The 25,664-nt window shown below is 39.5% G+C and overlaps 1 protein-coding gene across 20 annotated transcripts in view; it reads right to left on the reverse strand.

The window, feature by feature from the left end:
• Positions 1 to 25,664, reverse strand: part of TRDN (triadin) — a 322,289-nt gene that overhangs the window by 55,031 nt on the left and 241,594 nt on the right. For 19 of the 20 annotated variants that reach the window (XM_075924079.1, XM_075924088.1, XM_075924085.1 and 16 more), the window contains 6 exons: positions 24,299 to 24,349; positions 23,267 to 23,317; positions 22,173 to 22,223; positions 9,248 to 9,286; positions 7,174 to 7,203; positions 447 to 485 (listed from right to left, as the gene is read on the reverse strand). In XM_075924079.1, coding sequence (XP_075780194.1) covers positions 447 to 485; positions 7,174 to 7,203; positions 9,248 to 9,286; positions 22,173 to 22,223; positions 23,267 to 23,317; positions 24,299 to 24,349 — 261 coding nt within the window. The remainder of the gene's footprint in view (positions 1 to 446; positions 486 to 7,173; positions 7,204 to 9,247; positions 9,287 to 22,172; positions 22,224 to 23,266; positions 23,318 to 24,298; positions 24,350 to 25,664) is intronic. The other variant, XM_075924086.1, reaches the window with a different exon arrangement.

The following is a 25,664-nucleotide window of genomic DNA, read 5'->3' on the forward strand; positions in this document are numbered from 1 at the left end:
TGAATGAATTACTATTTTATTTTAATACAAGCAAAAAGCGCTTAATGCATTGTGGTAATAGTAACTAAAATAAAGCACATATAAAATAGAGTAAATATTTCAAACTGGTGTTACCAAATAACATTTTGTTCTTTAATTTGTTCCTCAATTTTCAATTGAATTAGTTTGCACAAATGTAACCAACAGTTTGGGCTAAGCTCCGCTGAAAGTCATTTTGGGTAAATTTTTCAAAAGCTCCTAAGTAATTTAAGAACATCAACCCCACTGAAAGTGGGTCCAGTGCTACTCAGTCACTAAACCACTTCAATTCTAGGTGTTTAAATACAGAATTAGAAGCCTAACTTTATGCATATGGGATTGAAAATTTTGACTTTGGACCCTAATTTAGGATCTGGTGAGAATAGATATTCTGTATCTATTCCACAATGGAGTGTATTCATTGTTACCTGGCTTTGCTGGCTTGTCTTCTTTTTTGACTTCAGGTTCTGAGAAAAAAAAAACATTTTGGAAGTTAAAATTATAAAAACAAAAATTCAGCCATTTCAATTTGTGTCCTAATTTGGTTACTCTGTTTTTATACCATCTCTCAACCAAAAAAAGATAGTCCTGCACTGATTCAGGGAAGATAAATAATAGTGTATAATATACTATATTGTAATAATTGATGTGCTTTTCATAAAAAGCTGAGGAGCTCAACCGTGATTTTCAGTTATTAATTAATCAAGTATCTCACAGTTCTATAAAATGGATATTATTTATCTATACCCACATTACAGACAGATAGAGTGAAGTATACAGAGGTTAAGTAGAACTTTCTATTGAAGGCTATAGCTTTTTCAGTAAATTTCCCATATTCATTGCAAATTCTACATAACTACCTAGCATTAGGGAAGAAATGTTTTTTTCTGTCCTGCAGTTTACTTGGTATTATGGAAGTTATCCAGTTTGGCATTGGAATGAAATTGAAACCTGTCAACAAAAAATCAAGAGAGAGACCTTCCCACAAAATAACCACTCTCCTGGGAGAATTACACATAGCAGAATGAGATGAATTACCTCAGAATTTGCTTAAATCCGAGTTGCCTTTGCTTGCTTAAGTTTATTTATAAACTATTTGTAAATATAGAGGGGTTCCTATAGTGTGGGCATTGCAACTGTGCATATATAATAATTTAAGTGATACTGGACTTGATCTTGGGATAAGAACTTGTCAACCCTCAAAGTGATAACTGAGGATTCTTACGTTATCAGTATATACATACTCTACAGATCAGGCTACAACTTTCTGTCTATTACTTTTTAGAGTAGTGTTGCATGTTAAGTAAATATACATGTGGTAAACTATATACAGTGGTGGCTTAAGTCATACTACTAAATTGGCATGTTCAACTGTACCGTATCCCATATTGTTATGGCCAATTGTTTCAATCACAGGAAGACTTCCTTTCAATTTATCTAGCCAGCATACAGTGTGTCTAGACTACAGGGGTGTGTCTAGACTACATGCCTCCTTCGACAGAGGCATGTAGATTAGCCAGATCGGAAGAGGGAAATGAAGCCGCGATTAAAATAATCGCGGCTTCATTTAAATTTAAATGGCTGCCCCGATCTGCCGATCAGCTGTTTGTCGGCAGATCGGGGGAGTCTGGACGCGATGCCCCGACAAAGAAGCCTTTCTTCATCGACACAGGTAAGCCTCGTGAAACCAGGCTTACCTGTGTCGATGAAGAAAGGCTTCTTTGTCGGGGCATCGCGTCCAGACTCCCCCGATCTGCCGACAAACAGCTGATCGGCAGATCGGGGCAGCCATTTAAATTTAAATGAAGCCGCGATTATTTTAATCGCGGCTTCATTTCCCTCTTCCGATCTGGCTAATCTACATGCCTCCGTCGAAGGAGGCATGTAGTCTAGACACACCCCAGGGTTTTGTTGACAAAAGTGGACTTTTGTCGACAAAACTATACCTGTGTCTACACTACCACCGAATTCTGTCGACAGTAAGTTGACAGAACACAGCAGTTTTGTAGACAGAGGTAAACCTCATTCTACGAGGAATAACGCCTTTTTTTGACAGAGTTCTGTTGACAAAAGGCGCTATTGCATCCACACTATGCTTTTTGAAAAGAGAGCATCTAGACTCTCTGTTGAAAAAGCGGCTTGCTTTGTCGACAGAAGTGGTTGTAGTCTAGATGCTCTTTGTCGACAGAGGCTTTGTCGACAGTATCTGTTGATAAAGCCTCTGTCGACAAAAGCCTGTAGTCTAGATGTACCCTATGGGAGCTAAGTAGTCAAAAATCCATTTTTGTCTGGGTCTTTGTCAGTTTGTGGAATATCTTGATTTTTTTTCATATAATAAGAGGGGATCATGTAATGCACTTGTCAATGTCTACATGATATACATTGATCAGTGTGCACCGCTAATCTTAAGTAATTGTACTGCAAAAGGATAAAAGCCACTACAGGTTGAACCTCTAAAATCCATGACTCTCTGGTCTGGCAACATCCATAGTCCATCAGGACCACATATATTGCTGGACCAGAGAGCCCCAGATGGCTAGGTTCAGGGACTGGGCTGATGGTGGGGAGCACAGAGCTTGTGCAAGCCTTGCAGTTAAATGAACCTCTGATTTGGTGGTTGATGTGATTGACTCCAGAATGAATTCATTTGTATAGAGATGTGGGCAGAGTTGGCACCTGGGCTGATTGCAGGAGTGGGTTCCTGGATGCTTATGCTGTAGCTGTGTAGCATGGTTACTGGAAATAATTTGTTTCAGGTTGGGGGGTTGTCTGTAAGTGAAAATAAGTTTTTCTCCCATGGCCTCTGAGAGTGAGGGATTCTTTTCCAAGATAGGTTGTAGACTGTGGATAATACTTTGGCATATTGTGGTGCCATGCAGGGGCCCATGGCTGTGCCGCTGACTTGAAGATACAAATTGTCTCTGAATCGGAAGTAACTGTGGGTTAGTACAAAGTCACAGAGCTCTGTAATCAGGTGTGCATTGCTGTCATCGGGGATGATGTTTCTGCTGGCCCGTAATATATCTTCATGTGGAATGTTGGTGTAAAAGGCTTCTATGTCCATAGTGGCCAGGATGGTATTTTCAGGTAGATTACTGATGTTTTGAAATTTCCTCAGAAAGTCAGTGGTGTCACGGAGGTAGCTGGGAGTGCTGGTAGCATAGGGTCTGAGGAGGGAGTCGATACAGCCAGATAATCCTGTGGTAAGTGTGCCAATGCTTGAGATGATGGGTCGTCTGGGATTTCCAGGTTTGTGTATCTTGGGTAGCAGATAGACTCCCTCCTCAGACCCTATGCTACCAGCACTCCAAGCTACCTCCACCACACCACTGACTTCCTGAGGAAACTTCAAAACATCAGTAATCTACCTGAAAATACCATCCTGGCCACTATTATTGTGAGGGTGCATCTAGACTGGCATGATTTTGCACAAAAGCAGCTGCTTTTGTGCAAAATCTTGCCGCCTGTCTACACTGTCCGCGAGTATTTGCGCAAGAATACTGATTTTGTAATGTACAAAATCAGTGGTTCTTACGCAAATACTCTGATGCTCCCACTCAGGGATAGCCCTCTTGCACAAGTATTCTTGCACAAGAGGGCCAGTGTAGACAGCCACATTAATTTCTTGAGCAAAAAGGCACATGCCAGTATAGACGCTCTTTTGTGGAAATACTTTTAACAGAAAAACTTTTCCGTTAAAAGTATTTGCGCAAAATCATGCCAGTCTAGATGCAGCTGGACAGTTGAGGTGATTGGTAATGTATATAGAGCTCTTCACCTTTTGGATACCCCTCCAAATCCAGCATATACACCAACTTTCTAGCAACTCACTTCACAAAGATTACCAATCTCTGTTAGATTTGATCAGAGAAACTTTGACAGCTCATGATATCATCTACATATTTGTTAGTCTTTAAATTGCTACCAGACTATTTGTTGAAATTTGAATGTTAGGTTTGTCTTTGCTATTGCAATAAATTGGCACCACGGATTCAGTGTAGCAGTGTTGATTTAGCATGTTTGGTCAAAACACACTATGCTGACCAGAGAGCACTCTCCCATCAATGTGCCTCTACCATTAAAGAGTGGCAGAAGCTATGACAGTGGGAGAGCATCTCCCTCAGACACAGTGTGATGTAGATGGCATTTTAAGTTGATGTGGATTATATGCTAGGGAGGTGGGTAAGGAGATGCAAACCTCAGAGGAAAGTAAATTACATTGAACTGCTGTAGTGTGGACAAAGTAGAAAATTAAGACATTCCTTCATATGAAGGGTTTGAATTATGTGTTGATTCATTCCCTTTAGAAACTGATATTTAAATCCTCATCTCACTAATCCAGTTACTCTCTTTCATTAAAATAAGTCACAAAGTACAGCTGTGAACTTCACAGCCAAAGCTAAGTCTATTTTCCAGGGCTCAGGTCTTTTGAACTGAAGTGGCTAAAACAATATCCATGTGCAAAAAGTGTTCCTAAGAATTCCATGTAAATATTCCTCACACTTGGCAGTGCAGATGACTTATTTTAGCTTTCATCTGCCTTATTCTTCACTTGTCTGTCTTTCACATTCTTTCATATTTGATAAATGCTACACACACCATGTATGCTCATTAGAAAGTGTCACTCAATCTTCACCACTTCATTTTTTATGACTGCTTGTCTCATTATTCTTGCTTTCTGAGATGGAGGGTGTGTATTTAAATGAGAAAGGAATAATTAGAGAAAGCTGCATGTACAGTATGGTTTATAGTTGCAACGTGACATACCTGCAAGATGATATAGTCCTAATTGAACTCAAGTGTGTAGGTAGTATAATACATTTTAGGTAATGAGCCAGTCAATTTTAATCTAAATGCTAGGAACATCTATGACTTTTAAAGTTATGGGAAAAATTATCCTCAAGTAAAACTAGCAAATGTTGACCAAAATTTTATGGCTAAAATGTGTCAAAAAACCATTTTTTTGGCCTAAGGTAATTTTCAGAGAATGATAAAAATAAGCAAAAAGTAGTGGTAACAGGTAGGAGGTTGCCTCTAAAACAGAGCTCTCTCCATGTATGCATCACAGAGCAGATGAACATAAAGTATGGCAGGAGCCAGGTTGTTTCTTTTAAGCCACACAGATGAGTAAATACCTGCTGGAAATAACACCTCCCACCTCCTTGGGTTACAAATTTTGTGTGGTTCAGGCAATTGCAACAACAGCTTGTATTCTCCCTGCTGCTGTTTTTTCCCCAGTTGCCTCAGCTGTTTGACATTCTAAAATTTTTGCTGGGCTCCAAAAATATCTAAATAAAACACATAAAAGATAAAGTTTGGCCTTTAAAAGTTTAAAAGATAAACTTCGGCCTTTTCTTCAACCTGATCTTCAACACTGGTAAAAGGTAGGTCAATGATAACAGTTGTATATTAAATACAGTTTGCTCTTGCTCAAATTCCTATGAGAGAGATTCTCTATCTGCCCTTCCTGTCAAAATTATGTGTGAAGTAAAAGATATGAGGACAGAGTAGAAGAGAAAATAATAAACAGAAATAGTATATAAAATTAGAAAAGGAATTGAAATGTGAAAGGTAAGGATAGTCTGTAAAAATGTATATTTTCTTATTTCTGTGGGGAGATATCCTGGTGGGGGAGAGAAAAAGAATACTAAACTGAGGAAAATAAGCGAAGAGGGGAAATATTAAACTTGTTGAAAAGGGATTCTAAATATCAAATCCCCCTAACATTTCTTCCTTAATTATAAATTCATAACCAGAGACAAGCCTCCTACTTCACAAGGCAATTACCTCATTCCCGTCTTTCAATTCATAATCTAGCAATGACTGTTAAAAGTTCAAGAATGTGCCCACGACTAGTGTTCTGATGACTGAAAACCAAGTGTTGTTAGTGCTTCTGCCTCTTCCCTGACTCCCTTCCCTTGAGCTATCTTCTGTGCCTTGATTGTTGCAAATTAGTGCACTCCACTGGAGACGTATTTAGTGCTGTTATTTTGGGAAACCAGAAGGAAACGCAGTGTTCATTTAAACACATGGAGTGAAATCTTGACCCCTTGAAGTCAATGGGAACTTGGCCATCAACTTCAATGGAGCCAACATTCCAACTTTCATCTGATGAAAACTACATTTTTCTTTAAATTTATAACGACATATAAATATAACAGAAGCGATAAAGAGCAAGATTGAAAATCACTTGCTGAATAGTAGAAACCAATTCCATTTTTAGTAATATAACTAACAGGTGTGCCAAGACCATTCTTTTAAAAGCATACTTTAAAAATTCACCATAGATTTTCAGAAATATTGGCAATGCAGAGCCAAATTCTGGTCTCACATACACACATTTAAATCCCAAATAATTCAATTGAATTCAACAGAATTATTCCAGGTTTATTCTGGGTTAACAAACCAAAATTAGGTCCCCAAAAAGTTATTTTTAATGTATTTTTCCCCAACAAGAAAGCTGTATATAGCCAAATAGAGACATTTTATATAGCCAAATATTATTAACAAAGTACTAACTGAAATGTCCAAACTACTTTATCTTTCAAAGGCTCTGTTTGCAAAATAATGTAGTCTGGGTGCAGTCTAATACACTTTATGCTGTTACAGGTTAATTTAAGAGATAACATTTTAGAGAACACTCAGAGTTACATGATGTTCTAATCTAAGGTCTCCCAATGGGAGCCTTTCCAATGATTTCAGAATGCTTTGGATTGGACCCTTAATGCTAAAATATCAAATATAACGCCCACATTGGCACATGTTCATGTTACAGAGAGGTCCTAAAGGGAAAAATGAAACAAACACAGGAGAGCATGTTCTGCGAAGAGTAAACAATCAAACCAGTGTACACAGTTTATAGAAAGTTTTTTTCCCCTCTCTCATGTATTGTAAAATGATAACAAGAGCCTTTCATCTTCTGCTTAGCCAGAATAATTGCAGTGACTGATATTGAGCTGTGGGCATGTAGTAAAAAGGAAGCAACAGAACATGAAATGACAATTGTGTTATCACAGTAGGACTAGATTAAGCCATTTGATGGCAGCACATGAGCTGAGGGGAATCATCTCAAATGTGTCATTGAAGGAAAGAAACATTTCTTACAACAGTTGAAAGCTGGAATGAACTTCAGTGGAGAGAAACTAATTGATTTACCTTTCTTCTCGCCTTCACTTTTCACTGGAGCTGAAATAAGGGAAAAAAGCTATTCTTCTTGTCTAAAGTTAATGATAAATAATACCAACAACATTTTGCACCCAAGTTATACAGAATGCCTGCCAAGGAGGGATCTCAAAGCACTTTACAAACATTAATATGTATACCCTTGGGGAAGAAAGTCTAATATATAAATATTAATATTTATACATGCAGAAGCTCAGGTTCAGAGAGATTAAATGACTTGTCCAAAGGCATATTGAAAATTAATGACATAGATGGAAAAAAACTCAGGAGTATAAACTCTTACAGTAGAGGTTTAACCACAACTCAATCTTTCCTCACTCTTATTTATATGCTGAGTTACACACAGGATGAAGTCTTCAGAATAATCACTTCAGAAGGAAGGTAAAATAGGAGGGGGAGGGGGGGGAATTGGGAAGCTCTTTGAAGCACAGCCTGTGCTCCTTGGTTTAAGAAATTCTGTGGTCTATATTTGGCATTTTAATACAGGAAAAAAGTTAACATATTGTTATGATAATAACAGTAACTAAAACAATGTACAGGCAGTTCCCGGGTTACGTACAAGATAGGGACTGTAGGTTTGTTCTTAAGTTGAATCTGTATGTAAGTCGGAACTGGCGTCCAGATTCAGCAGCTGCTGAAACTGACCAGCAGCTGACTACAGGAAGCCAGAGGCAGAGTTGCTCTGCTCCGGGCTTCCTGGAATCAGCCGCTGATCAGTTTCAACAACCGCTGATTCTGAACGCCAGTTCCGACTTACATACAGATTCAACTTAGGAACCCCAGGTGTCCCCAAGTCAGCTGCTGCTGAAACTGATCAGCGGCTGATTCCAGGAAGCCCGGGACAGAGTTGCTCTGCCCCGGGCTTCCTGTAGTCAGCACTGGTCAGTTTCAGCAGCAGCTGACTTGGGGACGCCTGGGACAGAGCAGCTGGGGCACTGCCGGTTGGTCCCGCAGTGCTGCTCTGGGCGCTACTGGACCAACCCAGCAGCACCCCAGCTGCTCTGCTCAGGTGTCCTGATTCAACCGCTGTCGAAACTGACCAGCAGCAGCTGAATCAGGATGCCTGGGGCAGAGCAGCTGGGGTGCTGCCGGGTTGGTCCAGTAGCGCCCAGAGCGGCGCTGCGGGACCAACCGGCAGCACCCCAGCTGCTCTACCATTGGCGTCTGGAGAAAGGCCTGGTCTGCTGGGGGGTGGGGCGTATTAGCTGCGCTCCCCCCAGCAGACCAGGGAGACGCGGGCGGCGGACCGAGACGCACCATGGTCCTGCCGCCCGGGTCCTCCGCGGCTTTGCTCCGCGTCTCCCTGGTCTGCTGGTCTCCAGCACACCAAGGAGACGCGGAGCAAAGCCGCGGAGCACGCGGGCAGCGGGACAGCCCAGACGCGCCACGGCTGTCCCGCTGCCAGCGTCCTCAGAGGCTGTGCTCTCTGTCTCCCTGGTCTGCTGGTCTCCAGCAGACCAGGGAGACATGGAGCAAAGCCGTGGAGCACGCGGGCAGCGGGACAGCCCAGACGCGCTGCGGCTGTCCAGCTGCCGGCGTCCTCAGAGGCTTTGCTCCCCGTCTCCCTGGTCTGCTGGTCTCCAGCAAACCAGGGAGCCGCGGAGCAAACCCCGTTAGTAACTGCGGATCCGACATAAGTGGGATCCGCGTAACTCGGGGACTGCCTGTATAAGTAAAATAAATACTTTAAAATAGTGTTATTAAATAAATATATACTTAATTTAAAGGTATACCCCCAATTTTCATTTGAGCATGGTTACAAAAATGTAACCAGTAGGATTTGGTCTAAATCCTACTGAAAATAATCTTAGATAAAATTTTCAAAAGCTCTGCAGTCACTTAAGAATATAAACCCTATTGAAAGTGGGTCCAGTGCTTCTCAGTCAGTAACACTGTTTTGAACACTTACCAAAGGTGCTTAAATACAAAATTAGGAGTCTGACTTTAGGCACATGGGGCTGAAAAATTTGGCTTTCACCCCTAACTAATGATGTGGTGAGAACTGATATTCTGTATCTATCCCCCATTGAAGTTTATAAACTATTACCTGGTTTTGATGTCTTTTCTTCTTTTTTGACTTCAGATTCTGAGAAAAATGTTTTAAAGATTTTAGAAGTTAAAATTACAAAATAATTTCAGTTTCTGTCCCAGTTTTGTTACTCAGCTTTTTACCATCTCTATTTTGAAATTTTCCAGTTCTGCACTGGGATAAAGTTGAAACTTGTTAAAAAAATAATCAAAGGAGAGACCTTCCTACATAATAACACACTTCCATCTCTATCCCATAGGTTCTGGAAGCAGGAGTGAGGGAGGGATGCTATAGTACCTCCTGGCTTGAAGTAGTTTCCATTATAAAAAATAGTTCCATCAGTCTGATTCACACCATTTTTTGTTTGCAAATATTTTTGTGATTCTTTACACTACATTCTGAAATCTCAAAACTATTTTCAGGATGTAAAACTATTTTCTACTCAGCTCTAAATTAAAATTCTCTTAAGGAACCGTAGGGTCTCTCATCAAACCAACTAACTTCATTTTCAGGAGAATTTATTTTCCCACACACATTAGTTCATATATTTAGAGCATTACATTTGGCATTACCTATAATTCACTTTACCCAATGTTTTTAACCAGAAATTGTTTACTCTCTTTAGGTATAAACTTATTAATTCAGATCCTCAGCAGTTATAAATCAATATAGCTACACAGAAGGCAGTGAGCAATGGTAATTTATAGCAGATGAGAATCTGCCCTATCATGCAGATGGGTGAACCAGGTCAGAGAAAGAAGGGAGGAAGAGAAAAATCAAATACCCCACCCAGAAACTAAGTGAATGAAATAACACACTATTGTAAACTCCACAATGGTGAAGAGAAATATCCTCTAATCAAAATCCAATAATTTGTGCTGATATCCCAAAGTCTGTTAATATTCCCATGGGGTAGGAAGCTGGGAAAGAACTGAGAAACAGCCTAATTATTAATAGTGTATAGGAGTTACTAGCTAGTGAACTCTGCTTATGGAAGTGAAATGGGGGCAAGGGTTGTGGAAGCTGAAGTCACAATAAATGTATCTGCCAGATTCAAGGCTGTGGGGAGTCAGATGATTCAGAGCTATGGTTTAAGCTATGGGCACAGATGACCTTTTGTGAATGTGATCTTATTTCCACTCCCTTTGTGTATTATGCTCATCTATGATGTGTTAAGATAATTTCTTTAGGGGTAAGACTATCCACTGTGTTTGTACAGATCCTGGCAGACTCAGGGCCTGATTCTAATTTGGTCTCTGGTCATTATTGTCTTACAAATAAGTGCTAATGAATTAATGGAGAACATGGTTCAACTGCAGTGGAAGAGGAAAGAATGGAAGCAAAAGAAGGATGGAATTCTTGAGGTAGAAGAGAAATGATCTCCAAATGTTTGCATACATTCAAATTTGTTTTAGATAAACATCTGAAGTTTGGGGAAAGCTCTGAATCTTCTGAGTTGGGTCTGACTGGCTATGCATTTATTGCATTGCATGCACTCACACCACTGAAAAACTAATGCAACATTGGTATATTATGTGTAAATCTGACTGAGCAGCCCTCGGGACAGTGCTAGAGGAGGAGGAGAGGCGGACATGGCTACAAGCCACTTTTGCACTCCATCCCCAATATCTGTGGCTGGGAGATGATTCAAAGCTCAACTAGACTTTGACTCAACTTTGTGCAGCCTTAAGATCTTTTTAATAAGCAATATCAGGTAATGTCTGCCCCAAGTGCTTATTCATGACAGCCAAACTTACATATGAGCTACCTGAGTACTTTCTATACCATAAGAATCTTTGTCTAGCAGGGGAAGCTGGTTATAGGGCTTCTTATTGCTGCTGGAGTAGCATAAAGTAGCCTTATGGAGGCTGGCAGGATTCTACTTTCTACTCACTTTGCTTGAATGAAACTGCACAAATTTCCAAGCATTAGAAAATCAGGCTCTTGCCTTTCAAAAACATAATCATTATAGTTAACTTTATTTTCCCCTCAGAGATGGGTATCATATCATAAAAATCTTGTTTGTTACCACAATTATATATAATTAAATAAATTATGAACAATTGTTGTAATATCACTGTGTGGTATCTATTTGCAAATGCTGTATTTAACAGTGATCAGTATAAAATCACCTTTTTTTTTCTGATGACATGTACTGTAAATGCTCTACAAATCTTATGAGGCAGAAGAGACCTCATGATGACTACCACTGCCAATAGCATTGCTCTGATCAAATGCTCTTACTTGAACTTATAATGACAAGGAATAATGACAGAGTGCACAAAGACCATAATTCCAGAAGCTGAGCAATGCATTTGTATCTTTTAAGATAAATGGATGGATTATCTAAGGCATTTGTTCTACAATGGATAAAAGCAGCTTAATTTCTGAGAGTAAATGTGGGGTAATATATCTCTACTGGACATGAAATCAGAGCAGTGGAGGGCATTAAAAAAAAGAAGAAAGATAAATTGGGGAATACAAATCCTTTATCAGAAATGCTGTTGCCTGTTATTCTTCCTTGATAAGACTATTTTGAGGAAGAAAATCCTGAGTTTAACTATATCTAACATGCCCCATATATATCCAATCCCGATGAGTAAGTAAAGGCGACGTAAGGAATCTTTTAATCCCAGCATCTCCAGCTGATCACCAATCATTTAGCCTTCTTCCAAAACCATACAACTTGCTTATCATTCCTCCTTTGATAAAAATATGAACATTGCCTATAAATTTAAACTGGATACAAAAGAAGATAAACTTGATATAAGAGCGCATGTTCCATTTTCAAGGCTCCCTAATATGAGCTTGAATTCTTAGAAGGTACAACACAGGAGCAAACACCACAGGAATCTCTCCAGTAGTTCTTGGGAAAAATGGGAATTTTCATACTCAAGATCTACCTAGTCCTGTATCTTGTCAGCATCAGAGACTTCAGGCAAAGTATAAGAATTGCACAGTAGGTAGATGTGGGATAATTTATCTCCACCTCTAACAGAAGTCCTACCTTCATCTCTAATATTTAGAGATTGGCATAACCCCTGAAGGCTTAATAATCTTCCAACATTTTGTGTTAATTAATTATGAACATTCTGGATATTCTTGATATCTACATAAGTATCACATCCTTTTGTGAATATTTTTAAATGCTTGGTGTTTAGTGATGAGTTCCAAGGTTTGCTTACATGTTTCATATAAAAGTATAAATTTTCCCAGGCTACGTCTACACTGGCCCCTTTTCCAGAAGGGGCATGTAAATTTCACTAGTCGTCGTAGGGAAATCCACGGGGGATTTAAATATCCCCCGCGGCATTTAAATAAAAATGTCCGCCGCTTTTTTCCGGCTTTTAAAAAAGCCGGAAAAGAGCGTCTAGACTGGCCCCGATCCTCCGGAAAAAGTGCCCTTTTCCGGAGGCTCTTATTCTTACTTTGAAGTAAGAATAAGAGCCTCCGGAAAAGGGCACTTTTTCCGGAGGATCGGGGCCAGTCTAGACGCTCTTTTCCGGCTTTTTTAAAAGCCGGAAAAAAGCGGCGGACATTTTTATTTAAATGCCGCGGGGGATATTTAAATCCCCCGCGGATTTCCCTACGACGACTGCTGAAATTTACATGCCCCTTCCGGAAGAGGGGCCAGTGTAGACGTAGCCCCAATGTTTACTTTCACTGTATATCCCCTTGCTACCATGTTATGAAATATGAAGGACAGATGTTCCTGATCTCAGTTCTCTGTATCATTCACTATTTTATATACTTTTCTCATGCCCCCTCTTATTAATTTTCTTTCTAAGGTACACAATTTCAGCTATTTAATTTTGCCTTCACAGGAAAGTTGTTCCATCCTTCCTCACATTCTTCTCTGAACCCTAGTTAGGTCAGCACTATCTGTTATGAGATGCAGTGATGATTACTGCTTACAGTATTCTAGATGAGGCGCCACTGATCAATTTATACAAAAACATTGTTATCCATTTTATAGTATTTGTCATTCCATCCATTTTGCATCCTAACATCTTGTTAGCCTTTTTAAGTGCAGTTACACACTGGCTACATCTAGACTGGCATGATTTTCCGCACATGCTTTTAACGGAAAAGTTTTTCTGTTAAAAGCATTTGCAGAAAAGAGCATCTAGTTTGGCACGGATGCTTTTGCGGAAAAGCACTTTTTGCGGAAAAGCGTCTGTGCCAATCTAGGTGTGGTTTTGCGCAAGAAAGCCCCGATCGCCATTTTCGCCATCGGGGCTTTTTCGCGCAAAACAGTCCTGAGCTGTCTACAGTGGTCCCATTGCGCAAATACATTTGTGCAAAAGGGCTTTTTCCTGAACGGGAGCATCATAGTATTTGCGGAAGAACACTGACAATCTTACATCAGATCGTCAGTGCTCTTGCGCAAATTCAAGCGGCCAGTGTAGAAAGCTGGGAAGTTTTTCCGCAAAAGCAACTGCTTTTGCGGAAAAACTTGCCAGTCTAGACACAGCCACTGAGTATAAGTCTTCACTAAGCTGTTCACAAAGACACACAGGTCCCTTTCTTCAACCGATATAGTTAATTTAGAATCCTGTATACTCTATGAATAGTTTACTATGGTGAATTCTAATCTCAGTACTACCACAGGTCTGCCAAGCGATCTTGGACAAGTCACTTTTCTTTAGGTCCATCTACCCAGCAGGGCTAAAGTCAAACTAAGCTATGCAACTTCAGCTATGTCAATTGCATAGCTGAAATCAAACTAGCTTAATTTGGCTTTTGACACTGTCTACACAGCAGCAAGTTGAAGGAAGAACACTCTTCCTTCAACTTTCCTTACTCCTTATAAAATGAGCACTACAGGTGTTGCAGTAAGAAGTCCTCTACCTCTCCATTTTTTTTTGAAATAATGGCTTACAGTGTAGACACACTCTTTGTTATTTTGGAATAATGTCAGTTATTCTGAAATAATGCTGCTGTGTGGACATAGCCTCTGTATGCCGGTTTCCTTATTTACTGCTGAAGAGTTCTGTGCAAGAGCCAGGCATTGCTATTGTTTTCCCTCCAATGTGAATTAGGATAAATTTCATTTACCATCATGTTGCCCATTCATGTAGCTTGTTTACATCTCTCTGAAATTCCCTAATGTACTTTCCAGTGCTAACTAACTTAAGTAACTTTCATTAGGCTATATCATTACTCATGCCCATTTCGGATCATTAATATTAATCAATAACTGCTGTAGTATAGAACCCAGAAGCACCCCACTGTGAGCCTTTTGCAATGATGAAAACTGACTGTTTACTCCTACTCTTTGCTGGCTCTGAACCAGTTTTCGATCCAGGACTATGAATTTTATAACTAACGATTAAGGAAGACATTGTGGTACATTACACAACCTGACTATCTTATTTTTACCATATATAAGATCCAGCTGCCAGATACACAGACCTAAATTTTATTCACTGGAGTAGCCTATGAAAAGAAATGAACCTGTGCACCTGTGAAACCCTTTCACGGGCATTAGATTTATAATCAGTATCACATGATACAAATGCACTGCGTGTCCAAATGAGAAAGCAAAGCTAAGTATGTGACACTGGGGCTGCAAACATGTAGGTAATAATAAATGGAAGTGTGCCAATAATTTTTCAGTTTAGGAAACACATTTTTCTCCCAAATTGATGGTTGCATTAGAAGAATGAACCATTAATTAAAGTCAACTCATTGACTTCAGTGAGTTCTAGACAAAGCTTTGGAAAACATTGCTTCTGCAAAATAGCCAGCCATAGTGGTCAGCACTCCTTGAGCACTGGCAAGTGGCACTAACACTGCTTGCTGCATTCAGTACCCCAGAAGTAGAGTTATCTGTTAGGTGAAGGCCTGGCCAAGATGTCAACCCCAAATCTCCACACTGAACACCACCTGGAATGTTGTGCTAGAGGATCACATGCCACAATTTTTTAAAAGTCTAAGCAAGGGCTACTGCAGAGTGTTTTTGCCCCAGACCTCCTGGAAGCACAACACTTGTATCTACTCTGTGCAGGTATGAAACTTCCAGCTTTGCACCTCAAAAGAATGTTTAGACAATGTTTTTACAGTATCTAGCTGTTACCCAGAGAATTGTAATGCTCTCTCTCTCAAGTTCCTTATCTGAGAAGCCACAACTTCAGTTTTCCAATAATGTGACTATCAAAATCTCAACATTCTGAGTGCTTTCCCCCATTCTAGTATTACTACATTGTGCCACTTATTACCACTCTAAGGGTATGTCTACACTAGCCCCCTAGTTCAAATTAGGGAGGCTAATGTAGGCATTCGAAGTTGCTAATCAAGCCTGGGATTTAAATATCCCGCACTTGATTTGCATCTTCCCAGCCGGTCGCCATTTTTGAAATGTACAAGTCCAGACTAACTGCCCATGTCTACACGTAGCAGGGACCCAGTAGTTCGAAATAAAGCTCTAGTTCGAACTACCTGTTAAACCGCAACCCCCTGGTGCCTGGAGAGAACCACCAGCTGTTTTGAACAGCTGGCGATTTCCTCTAGGTGCTGCACATGCTTGGCAGCAGGAGACTTTGCATGCTCCCTCTGCCCCCATGCCAAATAGGGTCTGGGGGTGGGAGAGTGTGTGAAGTCTTTGCTCCCTGCACCCACCCTGCAAGGGGCACGTGGCACCTATAAAGAATCACTAACTGTTCAAAACAATTGGAGGTTCTGTCTAGGTGCTGAGCTCCCCTGGCAGTGGGAGAAGACTTCGTTCTGTCCTTGCACCCCCAGGCCAATCAAGGTCTAGGGGTATGGGAGCGCATGAAGTCTCTCACCCTCTGTCCCTTCCCTGCCTGGGGTATGTGGTACCTAGAGGGAACCGACACCTGTTCAAAACAGCTGGCGATTCCCTCTAGTCACGTGTCTTTGGCGGGGGAGGAAGCTTCAAATGCTCTCCCATCCCTGGGTCTCAATGGCCTGAAGGCAGAAGAGTGGCAGGATGGCTTCAGGCCAGATCAACCCGGTTGGCAGGCCAGATCCAGCCCATGGAGGCTGTCTTGTCTGCCCTGTTTAAAGGTATATTCAAATTTTCTCACAATTGGATGTTGACTTAGATAATGGGAATTTTACACCTTCTAATATATGAGTTCTATGTAGGTACTTTTATGGACTCCCTTACTTTAGTAGGATCTGATCACTGCAACAGCTTTTTGTATCCACAAAGCATCTGGTATGGACAGTGTCAGACAGCATGCTGGATTTGATAGACAAATGGCTTGATCTGATATGGCAATTTCTATGCACCAAACCCATATGTCTAACTGAAATATCTGATAATGTTTTTTTATTATGGATTACATAATGCAGTCTAATATGACATATGGTTTCAACTGCCCTATTGTAATGTTAGGTTAATTTTGCAAAGATATGCATATTGGAGTTGCTTACATCTAACATGATTAACACTGAACTATCTATCTCTTCTATGTAAAGTGACATAATGCTACACAAACCTTTGGTTGTAATCACATTATCTGTTAAAGGAGCTCCCTAATTATTGCATACTCTCACTTTGACTGAACCCACCCCTTTCCCCATCAATAGGAGTAAATGTAAACTCCTCTTCCTAGTTTCCCACAAGGCACTGGGCCCATAAACTCAGTGGAATGATTTTCTCTTACAAATCTTTTCTCAAACTCTGTTTGTATGTTCTATGTGGCATGTCACTTTTCATTGTTAAGAAAGAAATATCTAATGATGCACAGCACAGCACACGGATGCTTAAAGCCACTTTACACACTGAGGTTACACTTTTCTGACAAAATGTCAATGTGCTGCCATACACTTTCAGTATCACTAGGTTAGTTCCATTTGCTTTTGAAAGCACTGCTTATATAAATTCCAAAGGATAAAATGATTTATGAAGATCTATCACATAGAACAGGAAACAGAAGCAACTTTTAGGAAGCTGAAACACTGGAGCTGAATCCCAATCTGTAAAGGCAGCAAAAATAAGATTTGCCTTGTCATGAACTTGGGTGCTTGGAATTGATTTTCATCTCATCTGTTCGGGTAACTTCTTTGCATACACATATACAACCTGAGTCTGTTCCCAATGAGGTCAAATGGGAAGTTTGCAATTGCCTTCAACAGTAGAAGGACTAGCCTCAAAGAGAGGGTTTATACATATGCAACCTGATCTTATTTTTTTAAAGTTGCTTTTATTTTTGTTTAATATAGTGAGCTATAGAAAGGTTCCAAAACGCCCAAACTTCTGCAATGGTAAGTGGGAATCTTTATGGCCCAATTGTATAGAATATGATTGTATTTTATTTGTTTTTGATAAAGATGATGAAGTTTGGATTGCAAGTGTGGCAGACTTGAAATGTGGCCATTCTTTTTTGGAACACTGTGTTAGTGTATCAGATCTGACACATTCACTAATAAGACTTACGTTGGGGTAAGTTAAGTAACATTTCTGTTAAAACAATAAGTAACTCCTAGCAAATCATTGCCCTATACTAAACAGGACAAAAACAAGACTGAAAGTATTACTCTTTGAATCTAATAGCAGCCACTTTTGCGGAAAAACTTGCCAGCTGTCTACACTGGCCACTTGAATTTCCACAAGAACACTGATGATCTCATGTAAGATTGTCAGTGTTCTTGCAGAAATGCTATGCTGCTCCCGTTTGGGCAAAATCCCTCTTGCGCAAATGCTTTTGCACAAGATGGCCAGTGTAGACAATGCGGTATTGTTTTGTGCAAAAAAGCCCCAATAGCGAAAATGGTGATCGGAGCTTTCTTGAGCAAAACTGCGTCTAGATTGGCACGGACGCTTTTCCGCAAAAAGTGCTTTGCGTAAAAGCGTCCGTGCCAATCTAGATGCTCTTTTCCACAAATGATTTTAACGGAAAAACTTTTCCGTTAAAAGCATGTGCGGAAAATAATGCCAGTCTAGACGTAGCCTTTGTGAAATAAGAAAGTAACAATATGTCACTCCATGCCATTGCTTAATTACTGCTTTTCCTTTAGAAAAAAAAGGGGATGGTAGTCGTAGCCAGGCAGGCTATGTCTACACTGCAGATTTTTTGTGCAAAACCAGCCATGTTTGTGCAAAAACTCACAGAGCATCCACACTACAAGTGCATTTTTGCAGAAGAAAAAGTACAGTAGATTGTCAGAAGACAGGGCTTTTTGTGCAAGAGTTATTCCTCTTTTCAGCCTTTTTGTGCAAGAGCTCTTGTGCAAAAAGGCGTGTGTGGACAGACAACGGGTTTCTCGCACAGATGCTCTAAAGGCAATCAGAGCTTTCTTGCACAAGAAATGGCAAGTGTGGTCAGTCTCTTGAGCAAAAGCATGTCTCTTGCACAAAAGCAGATGGCAGTGTGGGTGCGCTCTTGCACAAAAAGTTCTCGCACAACAAGTCTGCGGTGTAGATGTAGCCTTAGGGTATATCTATACAGCACAGTTGTTTAGAAATAATGGATGGCTTATTTTGAAATCTGCAAACCTCATTCCATGAGGAATAACTCTCTGAAATATCTATTTAGGAATAGCAGTAGTGTGGATGCTCCACTGCTGCTATTTTAAAATATCTCCTCCCTAGGGCCATTCAAAGTAATTACTTCCAGTGTTTCCTGGGGCTCTAATTTGAGGTAGCACATTCACATTAGGGAAGCCTGCCTTGGATTAATTTTGAGGCTTCCCTGTAGTGTAGACATGCTATTTTGAAATAAGCTATTGTGGGGAAAAAATTCCAAAATAGTTTATTTCAAAATAAGCCTGCTGTGTAGACGTACCCTTATTGTCCTGCATTACTAGGAGCATTGCCAGCAGATCGAAGGAAGTGGTTATTTCCTTCTATTGGTACCAGAGAGGCAAGAACTAGAATATTGCATTCAGTTTATAGAAAGAGGTTAGAAACAGCACTCAATTTATTTCCGCTTTACCACTGATTTTGTTTCCCATTTCTCCCATTACTTGTCTTCTTTTTAAACAACCTTACATTTTCACATGAAAGTTTTATGTCTGAGTATGTCTACACTTGCAGCCCAATTCAAAATAGGGCTGCAAACGTAGGCATTCGAAATTGCAAATCAAGCCCGGAATCTAAATATCCCACACTTGATTTGCATGTTCCTGGCTGGGCCCCACTTTTTGAAATCGACAAGCTTGGAATAACTGCCTGCGTCTACACGCTGCAGTGAAATGGGCATTTGAAATAAAGCCCTAGTTCAACATACCTGTTATTCCTCCTGAAATGAGGTTTAACAGGTATTTCGAACTAGGGCTTTATTTCAAACTCCCGTTTCACTGCCACGTGTAGACATGGGCAGTTATTCCGGGCTTGTCAATTTCAAAAATGGCGTCCAGCTGGGAACATGCAAATCAAGCGTGGGATATTTAGATCCCGGGCTTGACTTGCTATTTCAAATGCCTACATTTGTAGCCCTATTTCAAATTAGGCTGCAAGTGTAGACATACCCTCTCTGATTATCAATTAACTATCTCTGTGGCCTTCTTATATCTGCTTTTTTTTTCTATGACATATGGTGGTCAGAACTGAATATATTAAATGAGAGAATCCTTATATTGTGATATTTTAATACAGCAATATTTTCTGTCCTATTTCGGTACTGTTTGTTTTCAATGGTGACTGCCATTGCACATTGAACAGGTGTTTTGAATAAGCTTTCCCTCATTTTAAGACTTTGTATTCACCATACTGTAAGTTTCACATTCATGACTCTTGACTGATTGAAAAAATTGGCTATGATTTAACAACATTTCCTTTTTTGAGCTATTGACTGCAGTATATTTGGTTTTGGTGTGGAGGTGGGGGGAATATCATAGATTACAAGGCCAAAATGCATGACTGTGATCATCTAGTCTGACCTCCTATATAAGACCAACCCAGGTAATATTTAAATCTACATACTGTGAGGGTTCATTGAAGACATAACTGATACTTTTCAATGATATATGTTATGGATGAAATACTAGAAAAACTTCCATTAACTTCAAAGGGGCCAAGTCCTACGCGTGTAATCCGTAAACAAATATCTCTGGCTATTGTGAATTGTGTAGCATATTGCAGTGTAGATTTTCAAAGGTGATGAACATAAAAACACAAGGAAAGTCAGTGGGATGTGGAGTATTCAAATGCCCCTTAGACTAAAATAGCCCAAATTAGATCATGGACAGGGGCTGGGGAGAGGGCACTGAAAGAGCTTTGTTCTGTAAGTGATTAACTGCAGATGATAAAATTGCATTAGTCTATTCCTACTTGAACATTTGGTATGTTTTTAATTATGTTGGATGGGCATATTACAAAGTTAGATTAATTGTCAGGACAACTACGGCTCTTGCATAGGCATTTCTTTTACTATTACTTGAATTAAAAACAAAACAAAACAAAAAGATCAGACCCAAAGTATTTAAGAAGAACTGATTATTTGAAGGCAAATATTCTAGGCATGTCAAACACTGTTAGATCCACATAGTGGATGTGTAGCATTTGTAGCCTTATGAAAGCTGAGCAGAAAGCAACAGTTCAAACATCTTAGGCACTATGTCAAATCAGACTTGATTTTTTTTAAAAACATTTTTTAATTCTAACCCATTTCTGCCGAGAGCGGGCCAATGGAAGGGTACAAAAAAGAACTTCTTTGTTTTTTTCTTGTCCTGTATCTTGGGGATAACCATTCAAGACTCTCTCTCTTTGCCAGGTTTTAACTCTGTGTAAAATTAGTTTGAGACTATTTGAGCCCTGATGCCTTTTGTTATTGCACATCATTTGACTTTCATGTTATTGTTGAAAGACATCATCATTAGAATTTGTGCATGGAGTAATAGCGTGCTCTCCTATTATTCTAAATATTACTTACATATATTATGTCGAATGGATGTCCTTAAAAATTTGCATATCTTCTGTTTCATAAATTTTGCCAGAGAAAACATTACCTCATAAGTTGCAGTACCGGTAGCAAATATCCAGTGGTTAGCAATGATATTTAATTATCTGAAGCAGCTTTAAGACAACTAGCAGTTTCAAAGAGTGGGCTCTGTATCTTCATTTCAATTGACTGTTATTGCATTGCTAATTTATTACTTATTACCAGTTCTGAAAGTATTTATCCATTTTATCTGAGACTACTTTTTTAAAAAGTGATGTGTGTGTAATCAACTTGTACCTAGTATCTTAAGTGTAAATCTAATTGAAGTCTAACCTATGAATATATATGAATAAGTACATTTGAAAGCATTCAATTAGCCTACAAAATCCCTTTTTTATATAGAGGGAATGTGTACCATCAGTATTCTTTTTGAAGGGAAATCCCAATTATTAAAGGTAAAACACAGTATATTAGAATGGCACGGTGCTTATATTGGGTAAGTGATGTGTAATATGAAATGACAAGTACAACTCAGAGACATGGGAAAAATTAAGGAAGGAAAAACAATGAGCAAAAATAATTTTCTGTCTGTGAGATCTATTTATCATCATTAGGTAGTCCATTAAAGTGCATGTCCCTTAACAGATAAATGAGAAACAACATTCTTGCACCACAGAGCTCAGAATTTAAGGATCTATAACCAAGATCCCTGAAGATACTGAGGAGCCTAACGAGGTGCTAATTGTTCTTATCAGCCTGTTGTAACTATTTGAACCATCTACTCACTGTCTCTCTCTATTTTTTTCTCCTTTCCCCCTCCCCCTTATTTATTCTTGGATCTGGACTTCTAATACTCCTGTCATCTGAAAAAGTGAGTTTGCCCACGAAAGCTCATGATACCATCTACATGTAGGTGCTACTAGTCTATTTGTTGCTTTTTAAGTTTTTCCTAAATATCTTGGAAGGTTTAGGCTTTTGTGTCTGTACAGAGCCTCAAATGGGGCTTCATATATGAGTAAGTATGAGCACACATGAATCTGATTTCAGGACCAGGGCCTAAGTTATGGCATAACTTCACAAATAATTGTTACCTCTTTCTCTGATGAGTACTGGAGGCTTCACTGCTTTTTTCCTTGTGACCCCTGAAAAAGTTAAATTTTTATATACATTCATGGGAGGCAAAGGAAAGGAGAACCAGGTACAGCAGTAATTGTAGGCAATAGCTTTAGTTGATGTTCTATGTATCAAAAGTTGATAGGCTTTTGTGGGGGTTTTTCCCCCAAAATCTTTTATTCTGTGTGACACTGTTCCTGATAGAGAAACATTGGGGTTTATAGGGTTTGTGGAAGGAGGATTTTTAAGAGAGATCTGTAGGAGAAACTGTATGGGTGGAGACATGGGATCAAGGCGCAGAGCAGTGTAGGATCTCCAATCACAGGTAAGAAGGCACAGAAAAAAGTAGGGAAATGAAATAAAAGGAACATCTAACAGACAACCCATGATGTAACGGGAATAGGAGGGGAGAAGAAAAAAAACCAAGAGATGTCTATTAGGTATTGTTTACCATTTCCCACCCCCAGAAATTTGCCACACTCGTGCCATTGGTGCAGTCTTATCGGTGACAGAAATGGTGGGAACTCATAAGTATAGATAGGACATTGGTACTTTTTCAGTTTAATTACCATGTTTGTCTAGACCAGTTCTGTACATGGTTAAAAAACAAGGTTAAGATGCCAGGTGGCCAGTAAACACTAACATTTCTACTGTTTCTAACATGAACAGAGCAGCATATGTGATAACAACAGTGAGATTTTTAAAGGAAACAAATGTATTACTATGGGATTTAAGTGGAGGCCCCATTACATGATACATTTAAAGTGATCAAAACTTGATCTAATATGTCTTAGTGGATCTTTGCCATCTCTACCATTTCAGAACACCATGATCATTATTTCTGCTCTTTAAAGTAGATCACAGGTTATATGATAGTCACTTTATGACCAACAAAGTACCATTTCCGGTAGCATGCAATTAGTTAATAATGATGTAGGGTGAAATTTTGAAAAGCTGTTGAAGGAATTGGGCATCAAACTCTCAAGGTGCTTTTGAAAATCTTATTTTTAAATATGGATTCTTAGCAATTTAGAACTTCTCTTTTTTCTACTACCTCTGATTCTATTTTTACCTGTTTCTTTGACAGGAACTGGAGGCTTCACTTCTTTTTCTTTTGTCAGCTCTGCAAAAGTTATTAGCAAAAATTGAAGCAGGGAGGCAATTATATTATCATGCATTTATACAGTATTTTGAGCCATGCAACAGTTTCACACATAGAAAAAAAAATCAGTCAAACTAGACTAGGGTTGATTAGCATGGAGTTTTGTTAAAAATCCAAAACTCAGGTTAGTTTAGCAAAGGGTTCAGTCTCGGCAAACTATGCCCTGTTGTACCAGACCATTTTTACCCTGGAAAGGTTATATAGGTAAAATTATGCTCTTAGTACACCTGAACTCCCCCATTGTCTTCCATGGGTTTGCACAGGTGTCAGTGAATTTAGCAGGTGACTTCAATGTAGTTAATTCTATTCTAGCTCTCTTTCCAACAGGTGCGCTGGCTGTGCCAATCAGAAAAGAGACAAAATGGCAAATCTTAATTTTTATTTCTTAATTAGATATGACTTCAGAAACACAAAGGGCTCAGATCTAATGACTAAAAAGGTGCCAGTTTTTGTAACTTTCCACAGAAGATCTGCAAGTTGAGGTTAACAAGAATTGTGTACACTGAGGGTATGTCTAGACTACAGGCTTTTGTCTACAGAAGTTTTGTCAACAGATACTGTTGACAAAGCTTCTGTCGACAAAGAGCGTCTACACTACATTCAGTTCTGTCGACAAAGCAAGCTGCTTTGTTGACATGGTAGTGTAGACGCAAAGGACAGTTTACATGCAATAACACCTTCTGTCGACAGAACTCTGTCGACAGAAGGCGTTATGCCTCGTAAAATGAGGTTTACCAGCGTCGACAAAACTGCTGAGTTCTGTCGACGTTATGTCGACAGAACTCAGCGGTAGTGTAGATGCAGGTATAGTTTTGTCGACAAAAGTGGACTTTTGTCGACAAAATCCTGTAGTCTAGACACACCCTGAGACACCAATGCACCCATTATTATGGACAACTGGATATTTAATAATGAAATAGGTCATTTTTACAAGTCCATTACCCTTTTCCTTTAAAGTTGCTGAAGTCTTCACTTCTTTCCTTTTAACCGGCTCTGTAAGGAAACATTTAACATTTATCAAAAGTCAGGTTAGAGAAAAAGATGACACATGAGAAGGAAGCGAGTCAGATATTTCTATATGGAAAGAGAAAAGAAGAGAGATGTGATAAGCAAATGGCTTTAATAGCAGGGAAATAAGCAGGACAATACAAAGACATAATTAACTGAGCCTTTTAGACTTAGTTTGATATGCAAAATAACAAACCTGTAATGTGCCATTAATTCTTTTGTATTAAGAAAAATTGCTGGGTTGCCTCAAACACAGAAAATGAATAATAATGATTTATGAAGAATAAAGTAATTTTATACATCAGTTGGCATGAACAATGGATTTTTCCATGACTGAACCAAACTACAAAATGCGCACACATTGACACAGTAAGGCTATGTCTATACTATGGATTTTTTCTGGGATACTCCAGAACCCACGCCCCCTCCCTACCTTCAGGGCATCCCTTATCATACCTTCCTAATGGCAGAGCCTACTTCATCCCTGGGGATGCTGGTGTTGGCTCCCCAGTGGCTGCCTGGGTGGATGGGGAGGAAGGGGGAAGGGTACGGGACTCAAACTGAGCACCCTGCGCTCCCCAGGTGAATGGTCCATCCACTAAAACTCTGCTGCATCCAGGGAACGTGTCTGCTTTTCCGAAAATTTTTTCTAAAGAGCAGATATGCTCTTTTGGAAGCCCTGAGGAATAAGGGCTCTTCCAAAAGAGGAGGTTTTTCCAACATTTGGTCCCATGTAGACAGGACAAATGTCGGAAAAGCTTCTTCTGAAAAAAGTATTGGAAAAAGGTATGCAAATTGCAGTTTGCAATTTGAGTACCTTTTTCTGAAAAAAAGTCAGCAGGGTAGAGACAGCCTTAGAGGGTTAGAATTAAAAGCCAGATCATGCCAAAAAAGGCTTAGGAGATGTACTTTTTCCTGAGAGTGACAACAGATGGAACTAGAACTGGGCAAATATTTTTCTCTTTCTCTGGCCCATTGGCTATTCATTATCATTCACAATGGCAGTTTGTAGTTTTTCAAGTTCAGCCAGAGGGCACTGTGATGGGAATGATGGTTTGGCCAAGGAGACTGGTCCAGAGGAGGGGGAAAAAAGTGGGATGAATTACTTACTACTACCCTGAGTCAGCAGCTCAGGTGAATGCAATTCAAAAGTGAAATGAGGAAAAATGTCAAAACATTTTGATTCAAAATGTCAAAATGAAATATTTCATCCTTTATGGATCAAATTTTTTGGAACTTTACATGCTGTGGGAAATTTTGATTATTCAATCTTTCCATCACAATTTGTGACCAAACAAAT

This window comes from Pelodiscus sinensis, chromosome 3, assembly GCF_049634645.1.
Source record: "Pelodiscus sinensis isolate JC-2024 chromosome 3, ASM4963464v1, whole genome shotgun sequence".
Classification (NCBI taxonomy): domain Eukaryota; kingdom Metazoa; phylum Chordata; order Testudines; family Trionychidae; genus Pelodiscus; species Pelodiscus sinensis.